The 12,704-nt window shown below is 40.7% G+C and overlaps 1 protein-coding gene across 1 annotated transcript in view; it reads right to left on the reverse strand.

Moving 5' to 3' along the window:
* Positions 1-11,399, reverse strand: part of LOC124267061 (TNF receptor-associated factor 3-like) — a 40,106-nt gene extending 28,707 nt beyond the window's left edge. Inside the window, exon 1 of the mRNA XM_046701899.1 lies at positions 10,943-11,399. Coding sequence (XP_046557855.1) covers positions 10,943-11,065 — 123 coding nt within the window. The 5' untranslated portion in view covers positions 11,066-11,399. The remainder of the gene's footprint in view (positions 1-10,942) is intronic.
* Positions 11,400-12,704: the final 1,305 nt, after the last annotated feature.

Consider the following 12,704-nt stretch of genomic DNA (forward strand, 5'->3'; position numbering starts at 1 on the left):
TTATTTCAAAAGTTATACGCCACGACTCGCCGAAAACAGCTACCTCCGCAATTCAAAGCCAAAATCATGGATCACCCAAGACAGCGAAAACTCACCTTTTAAATTCGTTTATTAATTCCAGCCACGTTGACAGCACCTATGTAGGGCTAGATTCGATCGGCAGCGGCATTCCACGGGTCTAAAAACTTATTGCAACATCTACAAATCATTTCCTCGACAGTAAGCAGGCATTTTCTCCAAAACCATCGGCAATCATACTCACTTGTCGGCCATGGATGACCTTGACATTCAAGTTCGAGTTCGAGTTTTCCCATATTTTATTGACGCTTCTAGACATTTCTAGATATTTTTGTATACTTTCATATTTTATGTACGTTTCCTTTTCTTGCCAAAAGAAGAGGTAGTAAAATATGTAAAACACTGTTCAGCGTTCATAATTTGATTTGCACTTTAGAAAACGATATATAGAATGCTTGAACGCAATGCTATGTGTGGCAAATAGAAGAACACTTCACCGAAACAACCTGATTTATGAAATATCTCAAAGAAAATCAGACTGGCACCCGACGACACCAAACACCGGCAAGTTTGACAGTGTTAGGCGTTGACTCGTACGTTGAAATACTCTGTATATATGTCCATAAAAGAATGACAACGGGGAAAGCTCTATGGATACGCAACGTCTTTATGATTAAAGTAAGCATCGTTTCGGTGAAGATGCTAAGTGATGTACAGGTTATGCTAAGTGATGTACAATTACTGCAGGAAAGGCTTATGCATGAGTAAACTAATAAATGTCACTCCAAGACGTTATCCGTAAAAGATCTCGGTGTAAAACCAACAAAAAATCCATGTTATGTCATTATTGTATTAAATAAATAACTGAATGAGAAATCACTACAAAGGAATTCAAATGGCAGTATAAATGGCCGTGCAGTACTCTCTCTATATATTCACGGACATACACAAAATATTGACACAGTACGAATTTCCCTCATACGCGTTTCAACTTTATCTTCAGGGAGTGATTAGTAGATTATTCTCTCACTCCCTGGGTGTGATCCGAAATTTCCGGACTAGTTTTGACTCCCAGTCTGATTCTAGTAGCAGGCACACCCCCTGCTCTCCTGAATCTTAACAAAGTCAATAAAATAAAATTCAACACTGTTCTGCAATGAATAACACTGCCACAACATGCACAAAGAAGAAAGTTTGAACATCGTAAGAACTTCCTTTGCCAAGTAGTGAGTGAGTATGGCTTTACGCCGCTTTTAACAATATTCCAGCAATATCACGTCGGGGGGACACCAGGAAAGGGCTTCACATATTGTACATCTGTGGGGAATGGAACCCATGGAATCCGGCGTGACGAGCCAACGCTTTAACCACTATATAGAGAATACTACACGAGGTCGTATAATTCGTATGTAATGAGACCGAGTGTGGTATTTTATTTATACCCACGTCTTACATGCATTAAATTGACAAAATAGCGTATTTTTGTTATTTTTTGGTTTCAAACCGAAACCGGTTTCATAAAGAGGTTGCGGAAGTTTTGTACTGTAGTACAATATTTGCATGGCGTCACACTGTAATGACGTCACTGCCTTGGTAACCGACGTCAGGATGCATGTCAGTTGTCATCGCCTCCAGTCTAAGTAAACTTAGTCTCAGTACTATTCGTTACACTCCTCTACTGAGTGTAGGGTAACGAATAATACTGAGGCTAAGTTTACTTAGACTGTCATCGCCTCGTACAGCCTCCTACAGTAAACTACTCCGTAGCAACCCCGTTTCTTGGTTTGCAGTTGCTTCATTCGGCTAACATCACTGGTGGAAACATCGCGTTATGTTTTTCGACGGATATAATGTCTCAGTTCGACTCACAATTAATCAGCGACACGGCAACGTTCGCAATGTTTACATTCCCACAATGCATTTAAGTTGTAGAATGAATGAATTCACGTGTTTGTCATGAATGAAAAAATAGTTACGTCAGAATGTGACCTTATTGAGAGGTCATCGGTTATCCAATCAAATCGTTAGAATCTCAGGTCAAGTCGTTACGACACAGGTGAACGCGATACGACACTCGTGTGACGTACGAGATTAGTATGCAACTACCCATACGTTCACCACGTGGGTAATAAAGGTTGTTACCCCATCGCCCCCTTTGCAAAGTTGAGTACAAAAACTTCCAAATAAACTTAACAATAATAAACACTATGTTCACCGCATCACACAAAAGGCGAGACTGGTGTTGTTTTTTATCATATTGTTAACTATTGTGTTATTGTAGTGAAAAAACAAAACAAACAAGAAACAATGTCCTTATGATGTGTGTATATTTCTTTAAAAAATCAAAACATCTGTGCAACACAGCATTTGTTGAGGCATAAATGTCTTAAAAAACAGTTCTGTGTGTATTCATGTACTGATACTTCAAAAAGGAGAGTAAAACTGTTGAACAGTGTTCCAAATAGTGTACTTTTTAGCACAACTAACTCAGTCATCACCGACCTGACTCGGGATTCAAAGAAAATTCAGCCTTGGCTATTTACCGAATTCTGTGATGAAAAAAACATAACTATCTGTCTGAAGAAAGTCAACAAATGAAAGAGTGTGTCTGCAGATCAGCTAAAGGTAACCGCTGCGGAGGCTGCAGTACTGGAGAAGGCAACAGTTGGTCAGAGTAGATCGTCAGCCTGGTTCGAGTACCGAGTGGGACGAGCGGGGTGCGACGTCTCTCTCCCCCCCTTTTTGTGTAGATTGCGCGTGCGCACTCTCTCTCTCTCACACACCCACACCCTCCTTTTTGTCCTGAAAGAAGTTTTTTATATGACCATTGAAACTCTCGGGAAATGAAGTCTGCACCCCTACTTTCTCAAGAGTGTGCAACCCCAACCCCCTTTCTCAAAAAGCTGAATCCGCCCCTGCGCCTCCAACTTTGGCTTTCATTGAAAATGTAAAGATGATCAAATCTGGTTATTATAAAAAATTATGCCTTATGACCAGGCTACAGAGAGTGAAAAAATGCCGAACATGGGTGTCAGTTTCTTGTGAATTGGGTTTAAAGCATTAGAAAGTGAGTGAGTGAGTGAGTGAGTTCGGTTTTTACGCCGCTTTCTAATATCACGGTAGGGGACACCAGAAATGGGCTTCACACATTGTCCCCATGTGGGGAATCGAACCCGGGCCTCCGGCGTGACGAGCGAACACTTTAACCAACTAGGCTACCCCACCCATTTATTGCGTTAGTTTAAGAGCAATTATTTCATGTAATTTCAATGGTAAAAAGGTGAAAATTCACAAGTCTATAGACAAAGAGTTCGCCAACACAACAGCAGCCTTATTTGTTTGTTTACATGTACTTGAGTCGACAAGATGGCGTCAAAGTACTTTGTATGGCTACCATTTGTAGCAATTACTGCTCGGTACCGTCTCGGCACAGACTGGGTAAGTCAACGAAGTCGCTCTTGCAGAAGTCTTCCCCACTCTTCATGCAATGCGATGACCCGTTGTAAAAGTGTCTGAGGCCTGTTGTTGACGTTGACGTACACGTCGATCGAGTTCATCCCAATGGTGTTCTATCGGGTTTAGATCTGGTGATCGGGAAGGCCATGGCAAGACATTAACGTTAGAATTGGCAAGGTAGCGGACCGTTTCGTGTGCTGTTTGTGAAGTAGCCTTGTCATGGTGGAACAACTCCCTCTGTCGGTCCGAATCTGTCGTGCTTGTCGAACTAGGGGCAACACGTTCATTTCTCCGACGGTAAACACGCTGTCTTCCATCTCGCCGGTGAAGACGATATCGTGATTCATCACTGAACCAAACTCGCCTCCAGTTTCTAAAGTTCCACTTACGGACTCTACGACACCACCGCAAGCCATTGCGCCTACGGAAGTCTCTTAAAACAGGGGCGACAACTGGCCTTCTTGGTCGAATCCCTACTTCACGCAATCGATTCCCGACAGTTTGGTAGGAAATTTTTCTCAAACCAGGGATGCGTTGTGCAGTCTCCACGTCTGTGGCAAGACGATGACGCAAGTGAGCAGCCCGTACGTAGCTGTCACGGGCTTGGATGGTAACTCTTGGACGGCCACTTCTCGGGAGATCTTGGGCGGAATGGGTCTGCAGGAAACGATCCCAAAGGCGAGATATGGTGCTCTGATGAACGTTGAAATGTCGGACAACTGCAGACTGCGACTCCCCAGCTTCAAGGCGGTCTATGGCGATGTTTCGATTGGCGACACTCAGTCGTGCATGAATGACAGAATTAAACACAACTCTTTCCTTTTTATAGTGATCGATACCACATGCCTTTCCGCTTACTTGCACGTGCAGTTTGCTTTGCATGTTTTCTTGTTGACGTTTTGGCGAATATTTCTTCAATCGCTTCTAAAACAAGGAAAAAAATAAAAATTGCTGTGTTTTGGCGCTGAAGCTGTTTACAATCACACAAATATATTCTTTTTGCCGCAGCTACATGAGTCCAATATTCTCAAAATCACTTACATGTATGCGTTTCTCTTTTTGAGGAGTGTAATTGAATTGTCTCTGTAAACAAGAAAATGAACATCCATCCAACAATTCTTCCTCAACCCCCACACGTCAAACCTATTCGTTAACAATGCTCTCAAACTTTGTCACAATCATAACTATGAAATCCAAGGACAGTTTCATGTATGTAATCAGGACATTGTGACATTGTAATGTGGTCAACTAAAGGTCTACATGTATAACGTATACGTAAGATTAATACAATTTGGGATTCTTCGGAAGTCTAATTTGACACAAAAGAACGACTACCCCACCCCACTCTCAAAACATACAAATGCAACAACAAACAGGCAAATCAAACCGTGCACATAAAGTTTGAGTAAAAACACTAAAGGATAGGTTGTTGACGGTTGTATTAACATGTATATCTAGACAAGGGTAGGCTATTTTGCAATGTTGATTTTCTTGCTACTATCAGTTTTTCAATTTCGGTTATCCACCTATTCCATAAGTGTAACATTTTGAAGGTTGTTTGCACTTGTTTAAATACAATTTGTGTGATGGACACTGGCACATTTTTAATTGTTGTACATCTATAAAAACAGAGTTTAGCTGGTGGACAATGGATATATTTCAAGTCAATCCAGGAACTATCAAGTTACATGCAATTACTCAAGAACTGGAGGACACAAGTTCACCAAGGCAGCCAACACTTGTACCATCTTGCCCCCAGTACACGTCTCAGAGGACTACCTTCTTTTGGCAAGTGTGATAGGCAGGGGACGCTTTAACTCGCACGACCTGCATGGGCGGATCCAGGAATTTTCAAAACACACACACACACACACACACACACACACACACACACACACACACACACACACACACACACACACACACACACACACAGAGGCTCCACATAACATCAACTTATATGTGGTCTTTAGACATTTTCAAGGATTGGTGTGTGTGTGTGTGTGTGCTCGGGAAAAACACACACACACACACACACACCCTCTGGATCCGCCAATGACCTAGATGTTTCAACGTTCTGTCTTGAGTTGGGTCTTGCCTTTGGCGGATGCAGGTACTGTTAGCTTTGCACCCCTAGTCAGAAATGCCTCTGTCTTGGAAAATCCAATAATTATTGGTTGCTATGCAACTCTAAACAAAATAATTGCTGCATAGTTTAGACTTAAACTGTAATGAAATAGAGTGAATAGTTTGGCTTGAGAGTTGTGGCAACACATACTGAATAGCTCAAACAAATTTCTGCTGACCACAGGAAGCTAAGGAGCTGTCATACTGGGCCAGCATTTTACCCGATGAGCTATAATGCCTCCCTATCTATTCATGGAGCCAAGAAGTAACATGTTTAACGAACTATTACTGTTGACAGGGGCGGATCCAGAGGTGGGTGTGGGGTGCGCCCCCCAATATGTCCATGAGGAGCATTCCCCACCTAACCTTTGGATTTCAGTGCACCCCTATTCTCCATAAGCCTAGTTCCGCCCGTGTGTTGGTAATGTACATTTTGTTTCATACAAAACACAAATAACTTCAAAATGTAAATGACAAAATGGGTATTCATATTACCTGGGGCAAATTTCTCAATGATGCCGCTCTGAAGTGTAATGACCTGTCACTGGCTCGTTCACCCCTACACAGCGAAGAAGATGCTGGCTCCAGATGTGTTTAAATGGTTAAAATATCAACGTTTATTACAGGGTTTTACGCGACAGAAATGTGACCAGTACAAGAACACACATGCGTATAGAATGAACGCAGAAACTATATATATAGCGCATATTAAACCTGACTGAACTAAATTGTCTACAAGCAATATAAAGTTCATTTTACATCTTACACTACACTACACTACACTTACACTACACTAAGCAACACTACACAACATTATGCAACACTACACTTACACTACACTACACAACATTTTACAACACTACACTTACACTACACTACGCAACACTACACAACATTTTACAACACTAAACTTACGCTAAGTAGGGAACGCCTGAAAACTCACAGGCAGATATATCAACAGTGCCGAAATGCTACCACCTCTTTAATCATCTCCGCTAAAAGGAAATATTGTCTTCACAGTATAGAGAATAGTATGGGGAAACCTGTTTCCCTTTACAGGTTTATGAATACCCTGCTTGGCAAAGGAGGTGATGGTGATAGAGTACCTCCCGGACAAAGTCACATGGGACTCGCAGATTCCTTCAACTCATTTTTCATTTCAAAGATTGATACCATTCGACAAGGACTTTCAGCCAAGGAAGTTGATAGGTGTTTCAGTGAACCTCTCTTCACAGGCGATCCACTAACACAGTTTGCGCCCTTCACCCCCAAGGACATCGAATCAATTATCCGCTCTTCAAAGCCTACCACCTGCGACTCCGACCCATACCAACTAAACTTCTGTTTCAATATCTTGACTTGTTGCTGCCAAACATTACCAAAATTGTCAACTCAAGTTTGGAGAGTAGTGTATTTCCAAACAGATTCAAGCATGCTGTAGTCAAACCTCTGCTAAATAACCTGATCTTGACTCTCAGAATCTTCAGAACTTTCGTCCTGTCTGAAATGTATCCTTCATTTCCAAGACAATTGAGAAGGATGTGCATGTCAGACTCAAAGACCATCTCTCTAAACATCTTCTGCTTGATGAATTCTGGTCCAGTCCTGTTTGTGTTGTATACCAGATATGTCGGAAGGATTACTACAGACCACACAGTTTCTCACCATGCCTACGCTGATGACACCCAGCTCCTGAAAGCATTTCATCTGTCAGATCTCTCCACGTCTCTTCAGTGCATCGCTGAATGTACGCAGGACATCAAGTGCTGGATGACAGGAAACATGCTTAAACTTAATGACACAAAAACAGAAGCAGTTCTCATTGGTACAAAGCAACAACTTAGCAAGGTCAAAACCGACTTCCTTACAGTCGCAGACGCTGACGTCAGATTCTCTGATGTTGTTAAGGATTTGGGTGTCCACATCGACTCTTCCTTGACTCTGGATGCTCATGTTAACCGTCTGAGCAGGACCTGCTACTTTCACCTAAGATCCATTGGTAACATTCGGCAATACCTGACAACTGCTGCAACTCAAGCCCTTGTTCGAGCTCTTGTTACATCTAGGCTTGACTACTGTAACAGCATCCTTTCAGGCCTCAGTTCTAAACTCCTTGATAAGCTTCAGAAGATCCAAAACACTTCCGCCCGCATCATCAGCAAGACTTCTAAACGTTCCCATATAACACCGGTGTTGAAAGAACTGCATTGGCTACCAGTTAGGGCCAGAATTGACTTTAAGATCCTCTGTCTGACATACAAGTGCCTCCATGGTTTGGCTCCCTCCTACTTGTCTGAACTCCTACATCCGTATGTCCCCGCACGCAACTTGCGCTCAAACACACAAAATCGACTGGTCATCCCATCCTACAAACTGAAATCCTTTGGACACCGATCATTCTCTTACTCTGCACCTGTACTTTGGAACTCTCTCCCATGTGCCCTTAAAAGCTCTGACACAATTGACATTTTAAGTCCAGACTTAAACCCACCTTTTCTCAGTATATTATGTATAACTTCATCTGTAAATACTCCAGTGTAAATATTCTGTAGCGCTTTGAGCATGCCTTAGGGTGTGGAAGGGGCGCATTATAAATATGCATTTATTATTATTAACTACATTACACAACATTTTACAACACTACATTTACACAACACTACACAACAATTTACAACACTACACTTACACTGCACTGCGCAACACTAGACAACATTTTACAACACTGCACTACACTTATATTACGCAACGCTACACAACATTTTACAACACTGCACTACATTTTCACTACACTTACACAACACTACTTTTCACTACACTACATGTACACGACACTTCACTACACTACACTAACGCTACACTACACAACATTTTACAACACTACACTTACACTACACTACACTACACCAACACTACACTACACTACGGAACGCTACATTTTAAAACACAGCATTTACACTGGCTACACTAACACTACACTACGCAACACTACACAACATTTTACAACACAACATTTACAATACACTACACCAACACTACACTACACAACATTTTACAACACAACATTTACAATACACTACACCAACACTACACTACACAACATTTTACAACACAACATTTACACTACACTAGACCAACACTACACTATACTTACACTACACTACGCAACGCTACACTACACAACATTCTACAACACAACATTTACACTGGCTACACTTACACTACACTACGCAACACTACACAACAGTTTACAAGACTACACTTACACTACACTACACCGACACTACACTACACTACACTACACTTACACTTACACTACACTATGCAACACTACACAACATTTTACAACACAACATTTACACTGGCTACGCTTACACTACACTATGCAACACTACACAACATTTTACAACACAACATTTACACTGGCTACACTTACACTACATTACACAACGCTACACTACACAACATTTTACAACACAGAATTTACACTGGCTACACTTACACTACGCAACACTACACAACATTTTACAACACTACACTTACACTACACTACGCAACACAACACAACATTTACACTGGCTACGCTTACACTACACTACGCAACGCTACACAACATTTTACAACACAACATTTACACTGGCTACGCTTACACTACACTACACAACGCTACACAACATTTTACAACACAATATTTACACTGGCTACGCATACACTACACTACGATACGCTACACAACATTTTACAACACATAATTTACACTGGCTACACTTACACTACACAACATTTTACAACACTACACTTACACTACACTACGCAACACAACACAACATTTACACTGGCTACGCTTACAGTACACTACGCAACGCTACACTACACAACATTTTACAACACAACATTTACACTACACTACACTTACACTTACACTTACACTTACACTACGCAACGCTACACTACACAACATTTTACAAGGAAGGATAACAGAAAATGGACGAACAACTTCTTTGTTGCTGCGAGAGCTTACTTTTCTAAATGCCTCTAAAAGAAGTTAACATTTTACAACACTAAACAACCTGATTACATATACCTTACAGGACCCTTGAAATTGGTAAGAAGGGGCCCTCTGGACCTAATTTGGTAGGACAAGGTAAAACCATGTGTGAAATATAGTATGCCAATTTACTAGTGATGCATGTGGACTGACGAATTTTGTTTTGGAATGAATCACGATTCCACATGTCAAATAGAAATTTTGGAGATACTATTACTTAGCTTACACTAGATACAAACTGTAAAGCAGTTGTAACCTGGCCACGATTGACATTGCCATTTCTGTCCTCAAGTGGCATCTTTTGGTCAATCTTCGGGGACGTTGTGATCCTATTTTTCTTGGTGAAGGAAAACAGACTTGAAATTTAGTCTTTGGCATCTTTTGATGGTCGGCGAAGCCGCGATCCAATGCAAATACCAAATATACCAAATATATTATTAATAATTTTATGTATATATCTGCTAAAACCTTTCACAAAATGCTCGTTGCAATTGCGTAAATATTCTGTTGGAGTCCAGTCAGCACGACGAATTGCAATAATTAATTTCTTAGGAAGTTCTTCATCCTTTGGAATACAGCAAAACATAAAAATTCAACAATCGGCGGTAACGACTGGCAGACATTATTTTTCGTAAATAACGAGTCCATGAAAATCGAAGTCAACGTTATGATTGTGCCGACAAACAGCGTAGTGCGTTTTGGGTTTGTTTTGTTTTGTTTTGGTTTTGACGTGAAGCGAAGTACGTATGCCCGGAATTTTGTTTTGCGCATAATAACCCAAGATGACGACAGTTCAATGGCGGAACTGAAATTCATGTATGAATTCAAATTACTTCACCAACATAGAATAAAATATTCAGTCGAACAAGGCCAAAACATCGTAGAAGAAAACTTCAGCTAGAAAAGATATGTTTACGTAGATTCCAGGTATTGCCAAAATACGTAATTTCCGTATTATATTTAGCCTGTTAACATGTTTCTTTGGCGATATGGCCACTGGTCCTTACCCGGGAACGGATGGTGCATTAATAATTGAACGCCAAAAGAATGCCTTTCGTCGACATAAATATAGACAGTTCGGGTAATAATTACAACAAAGCTGAAGTACATATTTATGAGAAAAATGTACGGTTTCAAATTATGCGGCACTGTACTGTGTTGCCCGTAGAATATTGTGACATCATAATAGTGTGTATGTCGTAGCAGTGTTCTCGTTGCATTCATTATTCACCACTTGTGCACTTACGAACGAGTTTTATCTTTCACTTTATCACTATACACTGGAGATAAACCTACCATACATGCATTTCCTGTATCAACGTGTGCGAAATACGCAGGCAACATATGGGAAAGCGCGTAAAATCTCCAAATCATCATCATCATCATCATCATCATCATCATCGCTGTCTTCCTTATCATTCACTTCCATGCCACTACTTGTGCCGTGTTGATCTATATTTTCACCAACGAGTAATTATTCGACATGTGCCGTTATCCAATGCACGGAGATGTTCAGTTAAATTCTTCTTCTTTATCCAACTCCATCTTGAATCCAACTTTGGTAAGCGGACGCATGTACCTCTGTGTATCTACTTAACTGCGATGAGTTCAAAACGTTTCCGTGTCTCTTTAACTCGCTTATATTTTGCGGATCACTATTTTAAGCTTACGTGCGTTTCACAAAACGCGGATCCAAGCATGGGTTTTCCCCGTTTATATTTAGCTACAGGGGAAATCACCTATAAATGTGCCTATAGTCTGTTTCAGTCAATCTTTTGGCGTACTGACTGACTGACTGAGTTTTACGCCGCTTTTAGCAATATTCCAGCAATATCACGGCGGGGGACACCAGAAATGGGCTTCACACATTGTACCCATGTGGGGATTCGAACCCGGGTCTTCGGCGTGACGAGCCAACGCTTTAACCATCAGGCTACCCCACCGCCCCATATAGGCGTAAGCATTGCGTATCGGTTCTAAATTGTCATAGTGTTACTCGGCAATCATTAATGGATTTGTTCACTATTTCCGAATTATCGTTAAATCAAATCATACAAATTATATTGCTTGGTTAAATGTTATATACTCTGTGTTAGGTATTATGTGATACTTATATTAAGGGAAATCAGAGACCATATAATCTATTATATGGTCTCTGGGGAAATGAAGTATTATCATCATCATAAAGATCATGTACTGTACAATTCGAGACTGACATCAATGTATAATATACGCGCCTTTCTGACAAACTGTATTTATACAACAATGCACTTTTAACATAAAGAACAAAAAAGTATTCTATGGTGTCCAATCGTATGATGGCATACGCATGTTCAGTGAGTATTTGCTAAATATAATCACACGATTGGTCAAAGGGAGGAAAAATCGAATCTGACGTCGAACCTATAAATAGTTGGTTTTCCCAGTCCAAGAATAGTCTTTTTCCTTATCACAAGTTCACTATTGTGAACCTGTTCGTGTTGGGGTGTGTTATTAATGGATATATTTATGTGAACAACTCAGGGAAATGCATATTTCCCTTAAGATAGCTCTGTGTGCTTGTTTCTTTTGCTTAAATTGCTACTGTTATAACTTGTGTCTTGTGTTTTCTTAAACAATAAGAGACGCTATATGAAATGACAATGCGCAGATATATGTTTTGTATACTCAGCTAAAATAAGATAAGAATCTCTCTCTCTCTCTCTCTCTCTCTCAGACTTAGAACACTAAGACTTTGTCACATCCTGTCTTAACATGGTAGGAACGTCAGTTGTTTGTCAATAGCATATCCAGCAAGTCGGTATGTGTGGCATTCAAGCGTTGTCCTTGGTGGGCGTTCTTGCACTCATAACACGAACCTTAATTTGACATGCATGTTTATGTTCATTTTGTCTATTTCTTAAGTAATCTACAAGTCATGGATACAGGGTACTCCCATGTTGTTCAGTTATGTGGCCACGTCATCGTTAAAGGGCAATCTGTCTGAGCAGTAGTGACGACAAAAATAGGTCCACATCATGCATATTCATTTGTACGCCCGCTTTGTACTTGTGCATGT

This window comes from Haliotis rubra, unplaced genomic scaffold, assembly GCF_003918875.1.
Source record: "Haliotis rubra isolate DU_JTF1 unplaced genomic scaffold, ASM391887v1 Scf13, whole genome shotgun sequence".
NCBI classification, from domain to species: domain Eukaryota; kingdom Metazoa; phylum Mollusca; class Gastropoda; order Lepetellida; family Haliotidae; genus Haliotis; species Haliotis rubra.